The sequence below is a fragment of the Mesoplodon bidens genome (assembly GCF_964165515.1).
Source record: "Mesoplodon bidens genome assembly, chromosome: 19".
In the NCBI taxonomy this organism is placed as follows: domain Eukaryota; kingdom Metazoa; phylum Chordata; class Mammalia; order Artiodactyla; family Ziphiidae; genus Mesoplodon; species Mesoplodon bidens.
The window spans coordinates 56,313,858-56,336,775 of record NC_138179.1 but is presented as its reverse complement, the minus strand read 5'-3'; the positions used below and the strand labels follow the sequence as shown (position 1 = coordinate 56,336,775).

Genomic DNA, 22,918 nt, shown 5'->3' with positions numbered 1-22,918 from the left:
AACTCCCACAATCCTGTTTCCCGGCGGTCTGCCCGCCACAGACCGCTCCAGAGTGTGGGGGTGTGGGGAGGGAGGTTTCCAGCTGAACTGAAAACTGCAGCCCGAAGAAAGGCAGCCAGCCCCACCCAGAGACAGAGACGAGAGACACAGAGATACAAGAGAGCTGGCCCGCTGGAATCTTTGGGAGGGGAAATAGGCCAGAAAGCTGATTCAAACGTCTGTGACTCTGTGTGTGTGTGTGTGTGTGTGTGTGTGTGTGTATGTCTGCATGTGTGAGCAGTTGTGTCTGTCGCCATCCTGGCTGAGGCAGGCAGGGCGGGGTGAGAGCTGGGGCGGGAGCAGGCAAGGGGTGAAGGGGGGGCTGTGTGGTGGGGGTAATCCCAGGAATGGCTCCAACTGGCACTCTCCACGACGGGGAGTCCCCTGACAGTTCGGTGCAGCAGAGGGTGTCTGTGGCCGAGAAGGAAGGTGGGTCTGGACAGGAGGAGTGCCAGGAGGTGCTCTGGCCCCCTCAGCCCAGCTCAGGTCTCCAGCCACAGCCCTCCTCCCCAGAACTGCCTCTGCAGAGCCTTGGGTTTGAAAATGAGAGGAGGGAATTGGTGAGGAGACGGGAAGAACACCCCCTTTCCATTTCCTCTGAGGACCAAAATGGAGACTTCTCTCTAGGTAAGACAGACAGGGGAACTTGGGACACTGGGACAGTGGCGAGGAAGGCTCCAGAGATTCCGGGTGCCCCCTCCCCTCCAGACGCACACACTCTCAGAAACACACAGCGCGATCACACACTCACACTCACTTCTGGAAGCCATTAGGGCTCCTGCTGTCCAGGCCTCCCCCTTCTCCTCCCCCGACTCCTGGCGGGCTCCCTCCTCCCCCTCTGGCCCCCTTCCCACTCCCCCTCTCGGCATCCCAAATGCCAGCCTGTGATTTCCAAATGAGAAAAAGCTGTGCTGGGCTCTGAGCTTGGAGAAACTCCTACACAAACTTCCAGATGTGACACAACAGCCGGGGAGGGAATGCTCAGGATCTCCTTCCCGGGAGGGGAAACGCACTCCCTCACACTTGAAGAAACACACACTGCAAAGTCCAACACACTCCCTCCCCTATAGCCTGGGAGGAGGGGCCTTTCTGACTCTGACCGTGACCCCCCCAGTCTCCCCAGTACCACTTCCGAGCCCCTCCTTCCTTTTGCTACCATCCCTCCCTCCCCAACGCACACGCGCGCGCGCGCGCACACACACACACACACACACACACACACACTCACTCACACACCACGTCCCACCTGGGTCTAGATCTCCTCTCTAGGAAACCTGGTTTCTTAAAGAGGCTAAGAGAGGAAGGGGCTGAGAAGCATGCCAAGAAGAGCCTAACTAGCTTCAGTTAGTTGAGGGGTGTCCTTATGTCCCTCAGGCCCAGAGGTGCAGCCAAGGGAAGCCTCGCAGATACCAAAAACAGAGAGGGAAAGACTGAGGCCCAAGAGTCAGTCCAGAACCCCTCCGGCAGTGAAAAACTTAGGTTTCCCTTCATACATAGGTGTGATGAGAGTGGTGAGGGCACATGTTAGGCAGCCCCGTTGCCAAGAAATTGTTCTCCACCCATCCTCAGCCAATCCAGGCTTAGCGGGCTGTCCAGACCGAGTGATGCTAATGCCCCTTACCCCAGACTCCCACCACCCTAGAGGTAAGCCTGCTCCCCGACTCCCAAGATGAGCACTGGGCCTCCACCTCTCTTCTGTCATTCCAGCCCTCTCCAACGGCCCCCTCCCAGAACACCTCGAGGAAGTAATCTGACCCCAGACCATCCACCAGCACCTGAAGATAGGGTAGGTGGGGAGGTGCTAGCCAAGAGGTCTGTTGTTTTGGAGGGAAAAGGGAGAGAAGATTTCTCTACACACAGTCCCCCACCACCACACACACACACCCCCGGGGGGCTCCTGAGAAGGAGTGGACAGGTCTGGTGCTTTTCTACATTCATGGAGAGGGTGAGTGATTAGCCACAGAGAGGAGGGATGCCCTGAGCCTGTTCTTTTCGGAGACATTTGTTCTCCATCTCTACCCCTGAGAAAGTGGCCTGAGCTTGTGCGGGGTGGGGGGGGGCGGTGCAAGATGTACCAGCTCAGCAGGTCCACACACCTTGGAGGCAGCCCTCTATTTCTGCAGCTCAGAGAGAAAGGAAGGGCGGGGGATAGAGACAGCGTGCGACGAGGGGAGCTTCCTAAAGACCCACGGGGTGTAGAGGATGGGGGTTGGGGGGGACCCAAGCTCACATCCCTGCTTTGCGCACTAGAGGCAGCAGAGCTGCAGAGAGTGAGGGCGGTGCCAAGTTCCCCCCGCCCTTCCCCAAAGCAGAGTCCCGGTTGGGCTCTTAGGGGTTACAAGGGAGACCCGACGTCTCCCACCCTGAGTCCAAAACAGCCTCTGAGCTGGGAGGAAAGTGCCAGGAGAAGCCGTCAAGACCAGGGATGGCAGCGTACCCCCCCTCCCCTTCCGGCAGTGGCGGAACCTAACGCAGCCTGGAGCTAGGCATTAGTCAAGCAGTGCTTTGTGCTAGGGGCTAAGGGGGAGAGGCCGTGGGGATTAGGGGGCTGGGGTCTCCCATGCAATTCATGACGGGGCAGAGGATAGAGGGCAGTGCTAAATCTATCTCCCTGGGATGTGGGGCTTGCATTCCACAAACCTATCCAAGGAGTACGCATGGGGTGGTGGACCCGAGTCTTCCCCAGTGAACCGGCTCAGAGTCTCACTGTCCCCCCAGTACTTTCTTGGAAGGCTGCGGTCTCCCATACCTGCTCTGTAATCAGGCGGGAGCACAGCACTCCCATAGAAAGGGGGTGGGTAACTTGGACCGGCTTAATCCCCTGCCCTGCTTGCCAAAGCTCTTGCCAGTCTTTCCCTCCACAAGAAAAAATGTGGCACAAAACTCCCCAACCCAACCTTAAGCACCCCGCATTGAATAAAGAACTGGGGGAAAGGGAGGCACTCTGAGCACTGGGCTCCTACCGGAAGGGTCTCTACCCCGGCTCTGGGGGCAGACGGCTTTCCTCCATCACATCTTTTTCTCATTCTGCACCCCTGACATCAGCCGCCGCCGGAATCTCCTTTTTGTGCCTCCAACCCGCGGGGTGGGGGTGGGGGCGTTAGGACCTGGTCCCCGCCCCCCAACATCTCCCTCAGGGGCAGTAAAAACGTCAGCCTCAAGGACCAGGTCGGGGCGGGTGCCGGTGGGGTGGCGTGGGGGAATCAGACCCTAGAATCCACCGCAAACTTTGGAGCTGGGGCAGGAGGGAAACCCAGGAGATTGCGGTCCCCCCCCTCCCCCGTCCCCGCAGCTTCCTCCCCACCCCACCCCCCAAACTCGGAAACCAAACCCAGCTCGCTAACCGGCGGCGGGCGGAATAGAGCTCCCAGGCTCCCGAAGCTCCCCACATCTGGAGGATGACGACCCTCCCCTGCCCACATCTGGAGAGCATCCAGCTGCACACCAGTGGGGCACGTCTCCTCTCTTTTCCTGGCCTGGATCCCAACCCCCCAAGGAGGACTGAGGTGTGGGTACCGAGGTGGGGCTCGCCTGGGGTATCAGCCAAACCTGCTCCTGTCTCCCCTCCTACTCTGGAGCCCCCTACCCTCTTTTGCAGCCCCCCTCTCATCTGCCCACCTTCCGGGCTCACTTCTCCGACTCACCTGGCTTTTGGTCCCCTCAGGCGGCGCGGCCCGCCCCCCTGCGGCCCCCCAGCCCGGCAGTCGTGCCCCGGAGGATATGGGTTACAGACCGTGCGGAGACACCAGCTCCGCGGGCGGCTGTCCTGGCTCAAGTAGAAGAAAACCACCGGGGCCAGTGCAGGGTATGGCAGCCCCTCCGCCTCGGAGTCCGCGCTGCCCGGGTCCTTTTCCGCCGACCCCGGCCCCGGCCGGCCCACGGCCCCCGACAGGTCGTTGAGCTGCATGAAGCTCCGGGGCTGTCCTGACTCCTCGGCGCCCGCTCCATCCTCCTCCTCGTCCATCCTCTGGCCAGCTGGGGCCCCGGGTGGTTTCGAGAGGGGCAAGGGGCGCCCCTCAGAGAAGGTGTCCTCACGCAACCGGGGGGCCCCGGCGGGGGCGCATCTGGGGAGCTCTAGGGCGCAGGCTGAGCCCCCGGGGGGGCCAGTTCAGCCCAGCTCCCCCTGCCCGCAGGGGCATGCTGCCCGCGGGGCGCCGGGTCGCAGGGAAGCCCCGCCCGGCGCGAGTCCCGCTTCCCCAGGGCTTCTGGGCCCCCCCGGGCCGGCTCCCCCTCACTTTGTTCCGGCTTCTTCGCTTCGCGCCCAGGCTCCGGTCGCCAGCTTCGGCACTACCTTCGGCGAAGCGGCCCCAAAAGGGGGAGAGAGAAAGGGGTGGAGGGTGGGGGGGCCGGGGAGGGGCGCCCCCTCTTCCCGCGGCGCAGCTGGAGCAGGATCTAAGGGGTCAGCATCGTCCCGGCTCCGCGCCAGCGGCGGCGGGGGAGGGGAGGAGGAATCTCTTTGCGGGTGGGTTTGGAGGGGGTGGGGGGCGGCTCCTTTCTCCACCCGGCGGCGGGCTCACGGTCCAGGAGGGGCGGGGAGGTGGTGGGGGGCCGTCCCGGGCAGGGGTGGAAGCGGAGATGCCGCCGCCGCAGCCGCCGCGGTGGCTGCCGCTGCCGTAGCTGTCGCCGGCACCACTGCCTCCTCCTCCGGCCGAGACGCGGAGCGAGCAAGCGAAAGCGGCGGCGAGGAGCCCGGCGCACACCACAGCTGGATCCCTCACTCCAACTTCAAGCCTCGGCCCCGCCTCTCCCCAGCCAGCCTCGCAGCCAATCGCCGCGCGCCGCCGGCCCAGAGCCGCACTCCCATTGGCCGGCTGCCGTGGCAGTGCGGGCGGGGGCACCGGGGAACGAGCCACAGCTGGAATCCGGTTCCCACCCCAAAGCCCGGGACCGCCCCTCTCCCCTCCCCTTGGCCCCGGTGTCCGCTCCCGAAGACTGGAGCCAATTAGACGGCTACCCAGACCGAACCCATTTTCTTATTGGCCAGTGGGGGCTCTGGGACTCCTCTGGAGGGAGCCCCAGGGAATCAAGAGTATTTGGCGCGGGGTCCTGGGATAGCGCCGCCGGCCCCCGGGCATCCTTTGTCCAAGACCCCAGAATTGGACCGCAGCCGGAGGGCGGGGCTCAGCTCTGGGCGGGCCTGGTGCAGAAGGAAGGCAGACAGCCCGGTGTGAGGGGTGTGACCAGGGTCCTAGAGCGAAATCCTGGGTCTCTACCTGATTAATATCCTACCCTGGAGTTGAGTCTGGGAGCGGGACTGAGGAAGGGGCGAGCGGAGCGGGAAGTCCCGGGGGTAGGGCTTCAGGCTGGAGGAGGCTGGTCTCAGGAAAACGGGCGGAGCCCAGGGAAGGCTGAGGCAGTCAAGGTCTGGGCGTGGCCTCCACCAACCTCTTGAGCTCGTTGTTCCTCCTCCCAGGTCCATTTCTGCGACTTTGACCCTAATCTCCTAACACTAACCCTCTGACCCTGATCTCATGTTGACACTCCTGAGCTTCAGGAGAGGGTTTCGTGCTTGAACACGTGGCCCCAGGCAGGTCACGCCGGACCCAGAGCCCGGATCTCCAAGAGCAGCTGCGGAGCAGAGGGATGTTCCTGCGAAGGGACCTGCCAGGGTCTCGAGTGTGCGGGAGGAGGTAAAAGCATAGATCTGGGCTTTGCCTGCAAAGTTCCACCAAGCCCCCACTCCGTGCCTCAGTTTCTCATTCCCGAGTTCCAAAATGGCTCATGGGGAGGCGTGCGCAGGACAGGAGATGGGCGGGGCTACTCTCCTTGCACGTCTCCACCCTACCAGGAGCTGGTCCTCGATGGCCTGCTGCTACCCACGCGCGCGCCCCCACGTGGACCCCGGCCCTCCTCCCGCCTCTCCTTCCTGAGTCCCCGGGCTCTCTCGGCCCCAGCTCCCTCTTGCCGCCAGCTCTACCCCTAAAGGCTGTGGGTACCCGGGAGCGGGGTTCTGGGCGCTGGCGTCAAGTGGGGCGGGGAGGGCAGCGAGGATTAGGACGTCGGGAAGCGCTGCCCCACCTCTGCGGGAGGTAGACACAGCGGAACCACGGAAGTCAGTTCCCTCTGCTGAGACTTCGGGGCCACTTACGCCGCTCAGGAGAGGCAGAGGGATGGACCGGATGACCTCCTACACCCGCCATCCCCCCACCCCCACCCCCGACTCCCTGGCGCTCTTTGCGCTCCTAGGGCTGCGCCGCCCGCGGCTCCCGCCGAGTGGGGTGCGTGCCTCAGCTCCCTCCCGGGCGGGTTGCGGGGATGCAGTGGGGAGGGCAGAGCGGCTGCTGCCTCCCAGGCTGCCCTTCCGCCGAATCCTGCACCGAGTTGTGCTAATGAGGCCGGGCTCATTTGCATTTCATGCTAATGAGCAGTTCCCTCAAGTGCCTTTCTCTCCCGGCGGGAGTCTCTGCCCTCGTTCCGCGTGTGCCCGCGCGCGCCAGTAGTGAACTCCCAGTGGTCTTCTGGGAGAGGGGCCTATTTATGGTTTGCCCTGGTGTCTGACACCTTCCGTCTCGCTGGTCCCCAGTCTGCGTTGTGGCCTGCCCTTCCCAGTCAGGATCAAGAGGCCCCACGGCTGGCACCGTAGGTAGTGACTCTAACCATTCCCTCTTAACAGAGGGGAAAATGAGGCCAGAGAGGCTTGCCCAGCCCAATGGTCAGGTTTCCTGATGGTCAGCAGGCCCCACACCTTCATCCACCATCCAGACCACCCCCTAACCCCCGTCTCTGGGCTGAACTCCGTTCTAGAACAGAAGCAGAAGCAGATACATGCACCATCTGAGCAAATCATCCCAGTGCTCAGGGCCACCTAAGGCACCCTGACCCCTGTGCGGGACACCAGGAGACTCTGATATCCCTGTCAGAGATGCTCACTCTTGGCCTGAGTAGAGGACATAAGGAGGGAGACAGGACCCACGAAGAAGGCAAAGGAAGCCATGAAACCATTTTTAACTCCCACCCTCCAAGACTCAGCTCTGACATCACCCCCTCAGGGCGGCCTTCTGTGACCAAGTATCACAGTGCCTACTAAGTGCCAAGGTGCTGAGGACACAGTACTAGATCAGACCAGAGTCCATAACCTCAGAGCACTTGGCCCAGCCAGGGCTTATGTCTGTATTTGTAGGAAATGGTTCTCTTCCCCTCTAGGCCCTATATTCCCTGAGGGCAGGGGCTATGTCCATTTTGCTCACCAGTTTGGCACATAGTAGGTGCTTAATAAATCTCTGTTAATGAATAAATAACCTCAGGCAGACAGGGGGAATGGGAGGGATAAGAAATTCCTTTCTTTGGGTCACAGCTGGTCTAAGAGTTGTCTAAGATCTCCTCTGGTTTTAGGGGAGAACACCCATACAGGTCCTGCTCCACCGGCCCCTCCAGCCCGCTCCCATTTACACCTCCCTCACGGCCAGGACGGCTCCCTCAGGAACTAAGAGAATCTTCCCATAGGTGATGCTCTCTGCTCAGCAATGATCACTGTCCTATTTAGTCAACTCACAGCCTTGGGAGTTGGTGGCTGGGTGGGAGCTGGGAGTTGGGTGGTATTTTTTAGATAAGGAAACTGAGGCTCCAGGAGGTGATGAAATTACTTAAGTGACGGCCCAAACTATGAGGCCCTGTCTCCAATGGCCCTGGCCCACAGTTCCTCCAGGACAGTCCTACCAGCAGAACAAGGAGCATACCAGCAGAACAAGAGGGACCAGCAAAGGAGAGGAGAGGCTGAAGACGTAAAACCCCACATCTCAGCAAGACTTATGCTCAGCCCTGCCCTCTTTAGAAAATGCAAGCACTCCCAAGAGAACCAACCCTTTAAGGCCCTAACTCCTTCCTCTGAACCCATTTACTAAATCCCATTGTCAGGCGCATGCCTGATACCAGGGGAAGGAAAAGAGGAGACACAGAGCAGGAGGAAGATGGCATGGAGGGGCAGAAAACACCAAATGCACCCTCCTTCACAGCTGGACCTCCTGGGGGAAGAGGAAGCCTTAGTGGTCTTTACTGCACGCTGAAGACCCCAGAAAGAATGAGATACGTTGAACGGTTTCAGGCCAGGCTCTTACCCTCTCTGAGCCTTGAACATCTATCCATATGAGGCCAAAAGTACCTGCCTTGCCACCTCATTCATGAGGGTCAATGGAACGACTGAGGCAAGAGGGCTTTGCAAACCGCCTAGACCTTTCCAAAGCCAGGGCTGGGGCTGCCAAAAAGGCCACCTGTGCTTCACCATGCTCCACCCTCCCTCCTTACTGCCCACCAGATCAGGCTCTGCTTGCCCAGCCCCCAGACTTCCTGGCCAGGCTGAGCAGGGGCCAGCCAGAAAGGGGACAGCTGACCTTGTTGGCTGGAGCCCTAATCCTCCCCAGATGGGCCGGTGGCTTGCACCAAGGGCCCAGCTGCCCAGACCCGGGTCCCGTTGACCATATGCGGCCATGACTGACAATGTGCAGGGGGTGGCTGTGGTCCTGAGCAGACCGTGGAGTGATTCAGTCCAGTCTCCCAGCTCCTTCCAGCCCCGCTCCTCCCCACTGCTATGTCCCCACAAGCAGTGGCCCCATTCAGATTTCATCTCTAGCGGCCTCTTCTGGCTCTCTCTACCGCTTGGCTCTGGGGCTACAAGGGTGCCTAGGCTCATCAGACCCCCAAAGGGCCCTTCCCAAAGCCTCCCGGTCCCCTCCCCCTGGTGAAAACTAGATGGGGGTTCCAGGGCCTATGAAGATGTTGGGTGCCAAGGATGGGGCTTGTGAGTATCTCCCAACATTGAGGGAACAGGAGGAGATCACAGGAAGGCAGAGGCTTTCCCTACAGCAGGAAGGATTCAGGTTTGGAGAAGGACTTCCAACCCAACAGATGCTCCAAATGAAAGAAAACTCTTTCCCTGGACTTAAGTGAAGGCAGGGGGATGGACCATATGACCTCCTGCAGGAAGGCTGGGAGCTGGACGGATACCCCAAAAGAAATGTCCTTGGTCCTGATAAGAACAGCTCCCATAATGGAGCAGAACATATGCAAATTCCATGAAAAATAAAAGCTTCTATGAAGCAACCCCCTGCCTCTTCCCCAGCTTAAAATTGGAGGAGACAATGGGAAGGGAGGGCAGGCCCCTTTCTTAACCCTGCCTGAGGGCCAGCATTGGCCTTTCCCCTCCCGTGCAAGTACACACCCACACCACCGGTGGTCAGTACTGGTGCCCTGACCTCAGCTTCACTCAGGTTGCAATGACCACAGAGCGGGGCAGAGTCAGCCTGGTGACCTCTGAAGGTGAAAGAGGAATCCAAGGAGGCAGAGGGGGCAGCTAGGGGCTCCCAGAAAAGGGGCCCTGGGCTGCTGGCTCCCATGCTGGAGCCCGAGGCCCCTCTCTTATAAGCAAGGCTGAGGCCCTGAGGTTCCCGCAGGACGCTGTTAGGTTTATTCCAGGGTAAGCGGGTGCCCATGGTGGGGCAGCGAGGATGGCCGAGGTCACCTGGTGACAGTGTGCTCAGGGGCGGCCGCAGGTGCTGCAGGGCCCTGCAGGGCAGGAGTCTCAGGCCGGCTGGGAAGCTCCACTTTCTGCCCCAGGCCGAGGTGGGGGAGGCAGACACTGATGTAGCAGTTTCCGCAGTTCACAGGGCTCGGTGACGGGCATCCAGCAGGCCTGGTTCTCACACACATAGGCAGTGGCCTGGCCTTCCAGCCGCCGCAGGGTGCTCAGGAAAGGCAGCTGGCGGGACAGGAAGCTCGAGGGGTCCCCATCGGCCAGAATCAGCACCTGGGAGAACGGCAGACAGGGTCACCTGGGGGCACGGGGACACCGGCAGGGCCCACTAGTGGGCGTCTTCTCCCCAGGCCTTCAAAGGAGCCGGAGATACTGGGGAGCTGAGGAGGGGAGGGGGCCCTGGCAGGGGAGGAAGAGGGTGGGGCCAGGCTCACAGACCAAACCTTGTTAGGGATGTAGATGGAGTGGACACACTGCAACAGAGCCTTGGTGTCCTCGGCCTGGGGGTCTCCACAGATCACGATCTGGCCAGAACAGAAAGGGAACTCCAGTGACAGGTGCAGAGGGGCTGGACCCAGACCTACCAGGGCTTCCCCATCCTCCTGCCAGCCACCCTATATGCCTAAGAAGAAATGGGGACTCAGCTCAGCATCCCCCAGACCAGCTGCCAGGAGGCCGCGTCGGATTCACTGCTCAGCAGGTGAGAACATGTACACGCACACACAGACACACACACACACAGAGGCAGAGATATATAGGCAAACATGCAAATATAAGCAGACAAACCTGAACATGGGGCATACACACACAGACCGGCAATCACGTACTAGTGAACATTCACACCAGCACACACTCAGAAAGGCAGGCACACAGTCACACACCTCCACTCCAGAGTCATACACATCCAGAGGCACATGCACAGCAATAACACACAGAGACTTACACACAGACAAGCATATATCTGCACGCACTATACCGCTGACCCAAATATACCAACACACAGAGGCACACAGAGAATCACAGAGGCACACAGAAGCCTCAGAGAAACACTTCAGCAACCACAGGGACCCATATTTAACCCCTTCCTCTGAGAGCCCCAGTCACAGGCACTCACACAGGCACCTCCCCGTGCCGGAGGCCTGCTTCAGACACACACTCACACAGACTCCCCCACCTGCACAGAGCAGCCTTACAGACATTCCCTCGGAGATACCTATACACACACTCACACAGGACCACACATTCATGGACCTGAGCTCTGGGGACAGCCCCGGGGACTCCACTCCATGTCTCTATTGCAGCCCCGGCTCCCCTCCCACCCAGGGTCCCTGCCCAAGTGCCCCACCTGCTTGAGGGTCTGCTGGTGGGCTGAGAGGGCGCGGACCATCTCAGGCAACGCCACAGGGACACGGCGCATGCGCTCAGAGAAGGCGGTCAACAGGCGCACACACTTGTCCATCCAGTCCTTGCGGCCCGTGAAGCCGTGCAGCCGAAGCAGGTTCTGGGCCGACATGGAGTTGGCACTGGGCTCTGCACCGTCCTGGTCTGCAGGGTGCATGGGGGCAAGGGCTGAGAGGGAGGGTCACTGGGTCCCAGGACGCTGCTCCAGGACCGTGGCAGGGCAGCTGGAGGGATGGGGTGGAGGAGTCCCTGCCCGCCGGCTCGTGCCCCAGGTCTGAGAGTGTCATGCTGACCCCAGCAGTTACTGACCCTGTGTGCGCTCACACGCATCCTCAACTCCACCTGCTCCAGGCTGAGCTGTTGGTCCCCAGGCTCCCGATCTCCCTGCTGACACCTCCATCGCTACCCCTGCCTCCGCCTCCCTCACCTCCCACTTCTCAGCCATCGTGAATCTGCAGGGTCTGTGGCCGGAATAGATCCAACCTGACCACTTCTCCCATCTCGTACCTCTACCTCGTCTGGGCCTTTGCTGACGCTTGCCTGGACTAACGCCACTAGCGGCTTCCTACCTGGCCGCCCTGCTTCCCCTCCCCCATCCCCTTCTCCACCGTCGGTCTGAGTAACATTCTTTTTTTTTTTTTTCTGGATGCGCAGGCTCAGTGGCCATGGCTCACGGGCCCAGCCGCTCCGCGGCATGTGGGATCTTCCCAGACCGGGGCACGAACCCGCGTCCCCTGCATCGGCAGGCAGACTCTCAACCACTGCGCCACCAGGGAAGCCTGGTCCAAGTAACATTCTTAAACCTAAACCAAAGCAAATCACAACCCACTCAAAACTCACCAGAGCCTTCCACTCCTTGCCTCACCTACAAGACCCTGCAGGGATCCAGCCCCACCTGGGCATCCTCCCCTCACACGCTGACCTCTGCCCGCCCTGTCCTCCAGGGCACACGCTGCCCACTCAGAGCCTCGCACAGGCTGTTCCCTCCACCTGAAATCCCTCTCCTGCTCCTCCAGAATCACACGGCCCCATCTTGCCCTCCAGCCCTTGGTTAAATGACTCCCCCGGCTGAGCTGGGCCCCACCGTTGTTCTCTCAGGGCCCTTTCAGTCATTCAGCTAACGTTTATTGAGCACCCAATTATGTACCAGGCCTGCGCTAGATCCTGGGGATAAAGCAGTGACAACATCCTGCCTCCGAGACGCTTACGTTTAAGTGGGGGGAGAGACCATTAACAGACCAGAGGCATCAGGTGATGCTAAATGCCCCTGAGAAAAGTCAGGAACAGGGTACATGGTGGGCAGCTCCTACTTCTCCAAGGCACTCACAATTTTAACTACGCATTTGTGTGTGTGTTTTTGCTTTAAATATTACCGTCTGTTAGTTGTCCCCCTTACTGAACAGTAAGCTTTATGAGGGTAGGGATGAAGCTGGCCTTGTTCAGTCTATCTAGGCATGCCACTCACGGCCACTAAGCATGCTCACAGAATAGCTACATCAATCTTCATGCCAACCATGTAAGGGAATGCCAACATTAGCTCCATTTTGCATATTAAGAATCTGAGGGGACTTCCCTGGTGGCGCAGTGGTTAAGAATCCGCCTGCCAATGCAGGAGACACAGGTTTGAGCCCTGGTCCGGGAAGATCCCACATGCCGCGAAGCAACTAAGCCCATGTGCCACAACTACTGAGCCTGTGCTCTAGAGCCCGCGAGCCACAACTACTGAAGCTCATGTGCCTAGAGCCCATGCTCCGCAGCAAGAGAAGCCACCGCGATAAGCCCGCGCGCCACAACAAAGAGTAGCCCCTGCTCGCCCCAACTAGAGAAAGCCCGCGTGCAGCAACGAAGACCCAACTCAACCAAATATAAATAAATAAATAAGTTAATTAAGTTGATTCGTTAAAAAAAAAAAAAAAAAGAATCTGAGGCTCTGAAATGCAACGAGACCAGCCCAACGTCACTCGGTTAATGGGTGGTAAAGATGTGAGCCCGGGAGGGCCTGGCCCCTGCCCATGCTGGCTCTTCACCACCACACTGCACTTACGCCTCCCCCAGGGAAAACCAAGCCCCGTCGGGTCCAGGACCCCTGGCCAGCCCCACATCCTCACTGACCGTCCTTCAGACGCAGGGGCAGGCCAGCCCCCAGCTCAGCCTCACTGCAGAAGTAGCCACCACCCCGGGAGTCCCAGAAGAGCCTGTCCTGCGTGTCCTGCAGCCGCAGAGCCCACTCGAGCCACGCGTTCTCCTGTGAAGCCTCGTACAAGTCCAGCAGGCCCCGCACCACAAAGGCGTAGTCCTCCAGGAAGCCCCAGCAGGGCGGGTTGCTGGGGGGACAGGCATTGGGGAGGAGACAGGACAGGGAGAGAGGGGCTTTCACAGAGGAGGCCCTTTTCACGTGCTTTTGTTTAACCCTCAAAATCTAGCTCTTGGGAGGGTCCCGTTAGCCCATTTCCCAGATGAGCAAATGGTCCCAGGGAGATTAAGAGCTCATAGTGGGCAGAAAGCAGAGCCAGGACTAGTGCCCACCCGGAGAAGAGAAGAGGGGAAGAGAGAAAAGCATGGGATGCCCAAGGAGGCAAGCCTTTCTGGACTGCACGGCCCCCCACCTGTGCTCCACGGTCCCCCCAGAGCCTGCATAGCAGGTCCGCATTAGGCGGCCACTGGCCACGTCAAACATGTGCCGCTTCAGGAACTTGGCACCACTGAGGGCGTAGTTGATCAGCCTCTCCTGGCCCAGGACAGCCCCGGTCACGGCAAAGCCAGACACCATCAGTCCTGGAGGTAGGAGACACGAGTGGCTGTGACGCTGGCCGGGGCCCTCCTGGTATGTCCATCCCAACCCCCCAAGCTCTGACACCTCCCTGGAGCAATAGGGTAAGCGGGTAAGAGTTTGAGCTCCAGCGCCAGGCAGAGCTGGGCTCCTGTCCCTGTGTGTGACCTCGGGTGGATTACCGTTAACTCTCTAGACCTCAGTTTGCTCATTTGTAAATTAAGGACAATGAACCTGATAAAGGGAGAATTACTATTTAGCAGGTGCCTATCACACATAAGGGCCCCTATGAACGGTTAATTCTATAAACGGATCAGGCCTCAGACAGCCACCCCACCGTTCCAGGCCGCCAACATCTTGCTGTCCAGGTGCGGCTTCGGCCGATGTTTCCGGGCCTGGAAAAGCTTCTCGAGGCCTGAGTTGAGTAAGGCCCGTACGGCCTCCACTTCCAGGCCAAAGCGGGCAGCAGTCAGCTCCAGTGAATACCGGACGGTCAGCACGTTCTGGCCCTGCAGCTCCCCCTTTGGGTCCTAAAGAAAACAGCCCTTGTCCGAGGGAGTCCACTTGCCTGTCTGGCTTCAGGACCCCTCCCGTGACCCAGCAGTCCTCACCTGACTGGGGCTGATGTTGCCGGCCTCCTTGAGCCCATAGTGCTTCATGAGAAGCTGGCCCAAGGTCAGAGGCTCGGTGGCGCCCAGCACGGGCTCGGGGAGGAGCTGCTGGACCTCTTTGACTGTCCACACATAGAAGGCACCCTCTTTGGGCCTCGTGCCCTGCTCCGGGGGCGAGTCCGCGTCCTCTGCACTGTAGAAGCCTCCAGACTGTGGGGAGGGGAGAGTTGGCTGGCCCCAGCCTTCAGGGCAGCCAGTGGAGGCCCCAAGCCCTCCCACAGCCAGACCCGCCTGCCTTAGTGGACACACACCCCGTGACTCAGGTTCCGAGCCACGTACTGCAAGATGCCTTTGGCAACTTCGGAGTAGAACTCGTCACCAGAGATCTGAGTGGGAAGGAAGGAGGCTGTAAGCAGAGGAACCTAGGTACAAGGGGCAGTCAGCGTTCTCCCAGGAAGGTAGGGAGGGACGCTGGGTAGTGGACATATGAGAGAGAATTAGGGGTGAGGTTAAGGGAGAGCCACAGTCACCAGGAAAGCCCTGCAAACGGGCAGCCAGGCGTTAGGTGGACAGGCTGGGCCTCTGCTCTGGGCTGGGATCAGGGGTCACCTGGAAGGCCTGTGAATAGGCCACCGTGAGCTGTGCCTGGTCATACAGCATCTTCTCAAAGTGGGGGACGTGCCACTGGCGGTCCGTGGAGTAGCGGTGGAAGCCCTGTGCCAGGAGGAACGTGGGGCTGGAGGCCGATCCCAGCTGCGGTCCCCGCCCCCGCTGCCGCCTGCTGCCCTCTCCAGGGAATGCCTAGCCCCCCCTCACCTGCCCCACATGGTCTCGGATGCCCCCGTTGGCCATCATCTTCAGGGTGTGCAGGGCCATCTGCTGGGCCCGAGAGCCATCCTGAGTTAGCCGATGGCTGAGCCAGTAGGAGAACAGGAAGCTCAGGATCACTGCAGACACCAAGAGCACACGGGTGAGAGACTGGGGAGATATGGGTGATCAGGACTCGGCCAGGCTGGGGTTAGGGGTTCGCTCAACAGGCAGTCTCTCTGGACAGGCTGAGGGTCAGGAGATCAACCCACAGGACAGGTGATCGTTACCTAGGTCAGCGTTGGAGGGTCCCTGCTAAGACCAGAAACCCGGGCTTCACTAGATAGCTACTGACAGACAGGCTGGGGCTCAGGAGGTCACTGGCCAGACAGGAGAGCGGGAGGCTACTAAGCAAGACGAGAGTCAGGAGAGCACTTACTAGGGTGGCTTCAGAAGGCCAGGCCGGGGCTGGAGCGGCCACGGGGCGTGGGGCACTGACCTGGCGTGGGGAACTTGGGGGCCTCGGCGAAGCCGCCATACTCCTCATCATAGCTCTCGTCCAGTTGCTGGAAGCAGCGGCTGTTCGTGGTGGCAGCGGAGGGTGGCAGCTGGCGGTCACCCATGCTGATCTCCGACCGGGCCAGCAGAGCTGCGGTGACACGCTGGCTGTTTTCCAGCAGGGCACTCTTGTTCTGTTTCCACTGTGGGAGGCAGGGGCAGACCTGGAGGTCAGCACCGGGTGGGGGCCCTTGTCCCCTCACCCTTGCCCCCCGGCCCCCCACTCCCCAGCGCACACCCACCTGCTCTCGTATCCTCATCAACACAGTGCGGAAGCCAGCTCGGGTCAAGCCATCCTCAGGGGGGAAATAGGTGCCCCCCACAAAGGGCTGGAGGTTGGGAGTCAACCACACACTCATGGGCCAGCCCCCACCACTGCTGGTGGCCTGGCGGAGAGAGGGCCAAGGTGAGGGGAGCGGCCCCACGTGCACGGGCAACCACCCCTCCAAGGGAAGACCACTCACCTGCACAAAGGTCATATACACTTTGTCCACATCGGGCCGCTCTTCCCGGTCAACCTTCACGCTGACAAAGCCCTCATTGAGCAGGCGGCCAATCTCCTCGTTCTGGAAGGACTCCTCTTCCATCATGTGGCACCAGTGGCAGGTGGAGTACCCCACTGGAATGGGGTCACGGGGCCAGGGGGACCAGTGACTGGTCAGAGGGGGGCCAGCCAAAGGGCCGCAGCTGAGCCAGACAGGCCCTGGCTTGTAGTTTCCTGGGAGGCCCCCAGGCCCAGGGGACCCTTCCCTTATCCACCACCACTCCCCTCACCCAGCCCAGGGAAGGTGGGTGCAGTACCTGAAAGGAAGATTGGCTTGTCTTCTTTCCTGGCCTTGTCGAAGGCTTCCTGCCCCCAGGGGTACCTAGGCCCGGCAGGGTGGGGCATCACTCACTAGCCCGGGCGGGGGTGGGCGGTGGGGGGTAGGAGGGGTGAGGGTCCAGCTGCCCCGGGAGGGCATCAGGAGAGGGACTCACCAGTCCACAGGGTTGTAGGCATGTTGCAGGAGGTACGGTGACTTCTCACTGATCAGGCGGTTGGGGACTTTCCGGGGTGTGGACTGAGAGCAGTGAGTCCGGCTCCCATTCCCTCCAGCCAGCATGGGCACTGAACTACCGACCGTCACGCTTCGGTCCCGGGAGGAGCTACCCCTGTCGTGGGCAGGCGGGTCAGGCGAGGAGTCTCCACCGCCTCCCCCTACACCGACCCCCGAGGCCCACCTGACCCCACCCTGCCCTCGGGCGCCCCTCCTGGAACCCCCTGTTCCCAGCCCAACCCACCTTTCTGAACCACGGGGGAGACCATGGCCTTTGCGCTTCCCCTTGTGTTTTTGGGGGGGTGAAGAAAGGTGGCTCATGGGGGCTCCCTGCCAGGTTAGTCTCCCCCAACCTCTCAGACCTGGCGGTGGGAAGGGTGATGACTGTGAGGTCAGGGCGAGTCACAGTGGGTGGAATGCTCCTTCAGGCTCCATTCTCTTCCCCTCACCGGGCCCCACCCCAGGGTGGTTGGGCTGGACATATCCCTCTGGCATGCCTGCTTGGGTGTGATCTGGGCAGCTGCCGGGTGTGGGACTGGGCCAGGTGAGGGGCAGTGAGAAGAAACTCGGCATCAGGGACTCCCTCACTCAACGTCCACCCACTGGGCACTTCTGGGGGGCCAGGTCCTGTGCCAGACACCCCATGGCCCCCAAAGAATCAGAAACTGGCCCTGATCTCAGGGGCTCAGCCTGGGACAGTGGCACTGTAAGGCAGGTCTAAGTAATGACAGGCCCCTGCAGCATTAAGGACTGTGACAGGCCAGCCCAGGGTGCTTTTGGACAAGGACCCTTGGCCCAGCATTGGGGTTCAAGGAGGGCTTCCAGGAGGTGGTGTCAGAACAGAGTCCCTGGGGCAAGCTAGCCCTGCAGCTGGAGGGAAGGGAGGAGGGGGTTACTGTCTGGGCCAGGTCTAGGAAGCGGACTCGGGGAAGCAGGCACGGGGTCGGGGGTGGGGAGGTGGCCGGGCAGGCACAGGGGACCAGCGCCGGGAGGACTGGCTCCGGGGCCCCGCAGGCGCAGGGCCAGAGCGGCCCCCTTGCCCGAGCGTACCTGCGGCTGGCGGCGAGGCCCGACGCGGCGCGGGGCAGCAAGAGGCCGCGGCACCGCCAGGCCCGCGCGCCCTGCATGGCTGCTGGCGGCCGACGGCCCGGACGTCGCGGACAGGAAGGGAGGGCGGGAGGGAGGCTGCGAGGGGCGGGCCCGGGCACCCGACAAGCCGCGGGTGCGTCTTCGCGGGGACCGCAGGCCACGCGGCTGGTCTCCGAGCGCCGCCCGGTGGTCGACCGAGGGACTGCAGACCGGATAGCCCGGTCTTGGGAGGACATGGGTCTGTGCCCCAAACTGGGCCGACTCGGCTGGACCTAGACCAGCTGTGGGGGTTAACCCTCTTGAGTAGAAGATGGAGGGCTGTGAGGACGCCAGGGCCGTGGAAAGCTCTGAGCCTCCTGTCATTCTCTCCAACCCTAGCCCGTTTTACAAATGAGAACTGAGGCGAGAGGCAAAGGCGTGGCTTGTCCAGACCCTCCAAGCCAGGAGCTTCGCCTTTGCTCTGCCCACCCCCCACTCCCCAGGGCCTCAAGGTCCTGCTCAAACCCCACCCCCTCCAGGAAGCCTTCCCTGAATAATAATAATGAGCCAACTTTATGTCCTATCAGGTACTTTACACACGTCTCATTTGCTACATTCAGTCAACATTTATTGAGTGCCCATCGCCTACCAGGCACCCTGTTAGGTACAACGGTGGGCAGAGAGGGACCAGGCTCCTGCTCTCGTGCTGCTCACAGTCTGATGAGGGAGGCAGAAGCCAATCAGACACCCAGACAAATGAATGTACAGCCACCCACTGTGAGAAGTGCCGTGACTAGGTATCACAAGGAAACTGGTCTGGTGGGAGAGACGAGGTGGGAAGGCCTCCCTAAGGAAATCTTATTTGTGTAGCAGCCTTCGAAGAACAAGAGGATGGATTCTGGAGAGGGCTTGGGGAAAATGATGAGGAAGCAAGAGGAACAGATGTGCAAAGGCCCTGTGGCATAGCAGTGAGTCAGGGCTGAGGAACTGCAGAAGCCAGCATGGCTACAGGACAGAGAGCACAGGGAAGAGAGATGGTAGATGAGGTTGTGAGGCTGCGGAGGAGGAAGGCAGGGGCCAGGTCTTGAACTGTGAGCAGGAGTTTGGTTACTGATGAGAGCAGAAGAAAGCTTTGGAAGGGCTTTAGTCAGGGGAGTGAACCTGCATTTTGGAAAGGTCCCTCCAGCTTCCTGGTGGAGAATGGACTGGAAGGAGACAAGAGTGAAGCAGAAGGGTTCAGAGGCCATAGCAGGACCCAGGGGAGAGCTCTGGGAGGTCTGCACCAGGCAGAGGTGGAGATGGAGAGGGGGGTGGACTTGAGGTCAGCGGAAGAGGAAACATCGTCAGGATTGTCTATAAGGGAGAGGGGGGTGTCAAGAGTGAAGTGCAGAGTGGGGCTGGTGCTGAATGGGGGGGCATTTGCTGAGGAGGGGGCACAGGGAGAGACTCAGATCATGGGTTCATGAGATCCGTTTGGACGGTTGGTTTGAGATGTCCTCGAGATGTACGTGTGGAGATGACAAGGTTCTGGAATGCAGAGGAGGGGTTGGTGGGAGAAAGGAATCAGAGTGGCTGCTCAGTGCAGACAGTGTGGGATCACCCAGGCTGACTGCAGCGAGAGGAGAGGCACAGGCTCAGGCCTGGGCTTGAGGAGCTCAGAAGTGCACCCGTGAAATACACAGAGGGTCATGGGAAAACCAGGAGAGGGTGTTGTCCCAGAGGCAAAGGGACAGAGAGTTGCAAGGAGGGAGGGTCAGACTACAGAGAAGCCAACTGGGACGGGACAGAAAAAGGTCCACTAGCTTCAGCAACATGGAGGCCATTGGTGGACTTGGCAGATGAGCTTCAGGAGGTAATGCTGACAGTAGAAGCTGATTGGAGTGGGTTGGTGGGGGGCGGGGGGAAGAAAGGGGACATAGAGAGGAGGGGCACCTGATGCGAGGGGAAAGATGGAAAGACACTCGCAGGCTGGATGAGATTAATTATGGCAAATATCACAGGGAAGGATTCAGTTGAGAGAAGGCATCTGATGATGTGGAGGAGAGAGACCTCTGAGATGCTGGGATAGTGGAGGGATGGGAGGGCTGGGAGGTGGGAGAGGCTGGTGTGTGAGCTCCCTGGACAGAATCAGGTTAAGATCAGAGAACAGGAAGCCTGGTTTTAATGTGGAGGAGTTTAGGATGCTGACGAGCCCCAGAGAGTGACCAGGGGTGAGAGCAGCTGAGAGGTCAAGTGGTGGCGAGGTCCTCTTCTTGGATAATGGAATCACATAAGATTGAGCAACATCTGGGTGAGAAGACCATGAGCCACGGCACGGGGAGGATGAGGTGGAGCGCAGACCCAGGCAGGAGGCAGGACACCAGGTGGCTCCAGTCTCCAAGGAGGGACGGGTCTTCCAGGAGAAAGACGGTCCAGAGCAAAATGGGGAGCCAGACTACCAACCTCCTCTTGGTGGGAAGCAAAACAGCACCGCTTGGGAGTCCTTAGGGAAGCGGTGTCCACAAGGAGGGCCAGTTTAGAAGAGGAGGACCCAGGCTGAGGAGGGGCGAAAGGTGGGTCAGTGACCAAGAAGGATGGCGATCTCCCAGGTTTGTGCAGAAGATGGATGGGGTCTGGGTACTGCCTGGCAAAACCAGGAATGAGAGGTATCGCAGGTTCATGCCTCCTGGTTAATCTCCGAACAGGGTGGATCCTGGGCTGAATGGACACTGGCCTGGGAGAAGCCACACAGCAACCTCATAAGGAAGGAACTCTTGTTCCCATTTGACAAGTAAGGAAATGGAGGCACAGTCATAGAGAGGTTAAGTAATTTACTCAAGGTCAGGGAGCATAACCACTTATTACTAAGTGATTATGGTTAAGTGCAAACTTTAGAGCAGTTTTGAATGCTGTCAGTCTGACTCCTAAGTAGATGCTCTTGTCCACTCTGCCTGTAACAGGTACAGTAGGACTGACTCCTTTCCCCAGCCCCACCTTAGGAAGGAGACCAGCACTGTGTCCTTCCCCACCTTGGGTGTTTCTGTCCTATGGAAGGCCATTCTACCCCAGGCCTTTGGCCTGCTGCCTGCAGAGCCGGACCCTGGGCACGGAAGACACATCAGTGCCCAGTGGTTGGAGAGCACTGAGTAGAAGAGAAGTGAGGGTCACCATGGTGGCCCTCAGAATGAGGTACCAGGCCCTGCTCCTCCCTTCGGTTTCTCAGACCCCACACAAGCCCCCCGGGAGGCATCATGGCTGAAACTGAGTTTCTTGCCAGTCCTGGTGCAAAGACGAGAGGAGTAAGAGCCAGATGTGAGGTGATTCAGTAAAACAAAGGATCATGAGGGCCCTTGGATCCGGCTAGCCTGCCCCACTGAGCTCTGAGCTCCTGGAGGCTGTGGGCTTAGCAATTCTTGAATCCCTCCCAGACGAGCCTAGCACTCTGTCCACAGCAGCCGGTATTTGTGAATTAAATCTGGGGCCCAGCGTGGGAGCTCAGAGCTGCGGAGCCAGATCCCCCGACTCTGAATCGCAGCCCCACTCCGCTAGCTCTGTGACTTTGAGCATGCCACTTAACCTCTCTGAGCCCCACCTATAGAGGGAGCAGGGACAAGGGCTTTGCGCTTGATCTAACGCTCTGCTGCTCCGGCTTTGATATTCTTAACCCAATTTTGAACAAGGGGCCCCACGTTTTCATTTTGCACAAATTATGTAGCCATTCCTCAGTGGGAGTAATATTATCTACCTCAGAACATTGATGCAAGGATTAAATGAAATAATCTGTCTGAAGTGCTTAGCACATAACGAGTGCGCAAGGGAACAACGGTCTCTTGTCCCTTGCTATTAGATCATCCCCCGCGCCGATGTGTGATAAATGGTTGAATGAATGAGTCTGGGGAGCATGTGGAAGCGAAGGTGCCAGGCTGAGGGTGCTGTACAGGAAGTGGGCGCCTTTTTGGGCCCCACATTGTGGAGCAGTCGTTCCCACGGCAGCCGCTGATTCGTGCTGTGGTCCGGGCCTGGCCGCCACGCCCGGCAAAAAGTCCACTTGGTGAGACCTGAGGACGCGGGTTCCAGTCTTTATTACGAGGCGTGGTCTCGGCCCCAGTGAAGTCGTCCGTCTCCACTTCCAGGAGCTGCAAACAGGCTGCGGAGGCCAGCGAGCAGCATCTGCGCCGGCCTCGGGGCGGAGTCTCAGCCTTCCTTCCCTCCCCGGGTGGGTCCTGGCGTGGCAGCCCCGCCCCGCTCACGTCAGGGGGCGGGGCCCAGCGCCGGCCCGCCCGAGGCGGGGGCGTTGCTCAGAGGAAAGGGTTGGTGCTGGCCTGCGGGGGTTGGCTGAGCAGCCCCGCGGGGCCTGAGGTGGGCAGCAGAGGCTGCGGCAGGCTCCCAGGGGACGGCGGCGTGAAGGCGCGGGCTTGGGGGAAGACGCTGACCGAGGCGGGCAGGGTCACGGCGGCCGGCACGCTGCTAAGCGGGAGCGGCAGGGAGGCGCTGTAGGGCAGGGAGCCGCCGACCGGCCCACCGGCAGCCAGGCCCAGCGCCGGCGACCCGGTGCGCATCTGGTTCAGGGTCGGCCTGCCCTGGTCGCCCCCGCCGAACGGGTTGGTGGGGGATGGAGCGCTGAAACCTGCGGAACGAGATTGGGTTGGGGGACTTGGAGCGGGCCAGGGGCACATAGCCCGAAGTGGGGAAGGGGCAAGGTGGCCAGATCTGGGGTCTTAGAAATAGGGACGAGCTAAGATTTTAGGGCAGGGTCTGGGCTCTGAAGGAAGAGGACGGAGAGAGAGCAGGGGACCCCAGTGTTGAGACCCAGCAGGGACGAGGGGGTGTCCCTACCTGTTTAGGAAGGGGTTCCGGGTCTTTGCAGCCTGGGGCGCCTTGACTAATGAGTCAAGGTTGACCAAGGAGGAGGCCGAGGGGCCCAGGAAGGACTCAGGAGTCCGGCGCGCTGGGGTGTCCTTGCTGGGCTGGGTTAGTGCCTCCCCCAGCACATCCAGGTCAAAGGCATCTGGCTCCTTTGTGCCATTTTGCTTGGAACTGGGGTCGGGGTCTCCAAACAGGTCCAGCTCTGGAATAGAAATGATAAAGCTCACTGGTAGGGAGAGTGAGTGGTCTCTCTTGAGAGGGAAGGAGGCAGAGGCCAGCTCTGGGTGGGCCCCTCTTTCCCCAGAGCTGCACATTC

The 22,918-nt window shown here is 60.2% G+C and overlaps 3 protein-coding genes across 34 annotated transcripts in view; all 3 read right to left on the bottom strand.

Moving 5' to 3' along the window:
• Positions 1-4,003, bottom strand: part of CACNA1G (calcium voltage-gated channel subunit alpha1 G) — a gene marked incomplete at its 5' end in the record, with an annotated part of 61,755 nt that extends 57,752 nt beyond the window's left edge. For all 30 annotated transcript variants that reach the window (XM_081218424.1, XM_081218406.1, XM_081218420.1 and 27 more), the window contains one exon: positions 3,762-4,003. In XM_081218424.1, coding sequence (XP_081074550.1) covers positions 3,762-4,003 — 242 coding nt within the window. The remainder of the gene's footprint in view (positions 1-3,761) is intronic.
• Positions 4,004-9,411: 5,408 nt separating this feature from the next.
• SPATA20 (spermatogenesis associated 20) lies at positions 9,412-17,837 on the bottom strand. 3 transcript variants are annotated; one of them, XM_081220205.1, is made up of 17 exons: positions 17,740-17,829; positions 16,934-17,051; positions 16,631-16,804; positions 16,454-16,518; positions 16,117-16,271; positions 15,895-16,038; positions 15,594-15,795; positions 15,104-15,234; positions 14,897-15,001; positions 14,599-14,673; positions 14,288-14,497; positions 14,014-14,206; positions 13,513-13,681; positions 13,019-13,230; positions 10,851-11,050; positions 9,949-10,029; positions 9,412-9,778 (listed from the first exon to the last, which is right to left on the bottom strand). In XM_081220205.1, the coding sequence occupies exons 2-17, from the start codon at positions 17,008-17,010 to the stop codon at positions 9,554-9,556; spliced, it is 2,418 nt and encodes an 805-aa protein (XP_081076331.1). In that variant the 5' UTR covers positions 17,011-17,051; positions 17,740-17,829; the 3' UTR covers positions 9,412-9,553. The 3 variants fall into 3 exon arrangements, with proteins under 3 accessions (XP_081076331.1, XP_081076330.1, XP_081076329.1); XM_081220204.1 differs by lacking the exon at positions 16,934-17,051 and having other exon boundaries at positions 17,740-17,837; XM_081220203.1 differs by having other exon boundaries at positions 16,631-17,051.
• A 4,197-nt stretch (positions 17,838-22,034) lies between these two features.
• EPN3 (epsin 3) overlaps positions 22,035-22,918 on the bottom strand; it is a gene marked incomplete at its 3' end in the record, with an annotated part of 5,664 nt that continues 4,780 nt past the window's right edge. Inside the window, exons 7-8 of the mRNA XM_081218394.1 lie at positions 22,573-22,908; positions 22,035-22,356 (exon numbers count right to left, since the gene is read on the bottom strand). Coding sequence (XP_081074520.1) covers positions 22,035-22,356; positions 22,573-22,908 — 658 coding nt within the window. The remainder of the gene's footprint in view (positions 22,357-22,572; positions 22,909-22,918) is intronic.

Bases quoted from the DNA above. Each gene is read 5' to 3' on its own strand.
- SPATA20 (XM_081220203.1), bottom strand. From the start codon at position 17,010: ATGAGCCACCTTTCTTCACCCCCCCAAAAACACAAGGGGAAGCGCAAA. The intron at 16,519-16,630 runs GTGAGTCCCTCT...TGCCGGGCCTAG, and splicing joins GCCTACAACCCTGTGGACTG to GTACCCCTGGGGGCAGGAAG. The intron at 14,498-14,598 runs GTGTGTGTCCAC...CCCTCCCCACAG, and splicing joins CTCGGAACCTGAGTCACGGG to TCTGGAGGCTTCTACAGTGC.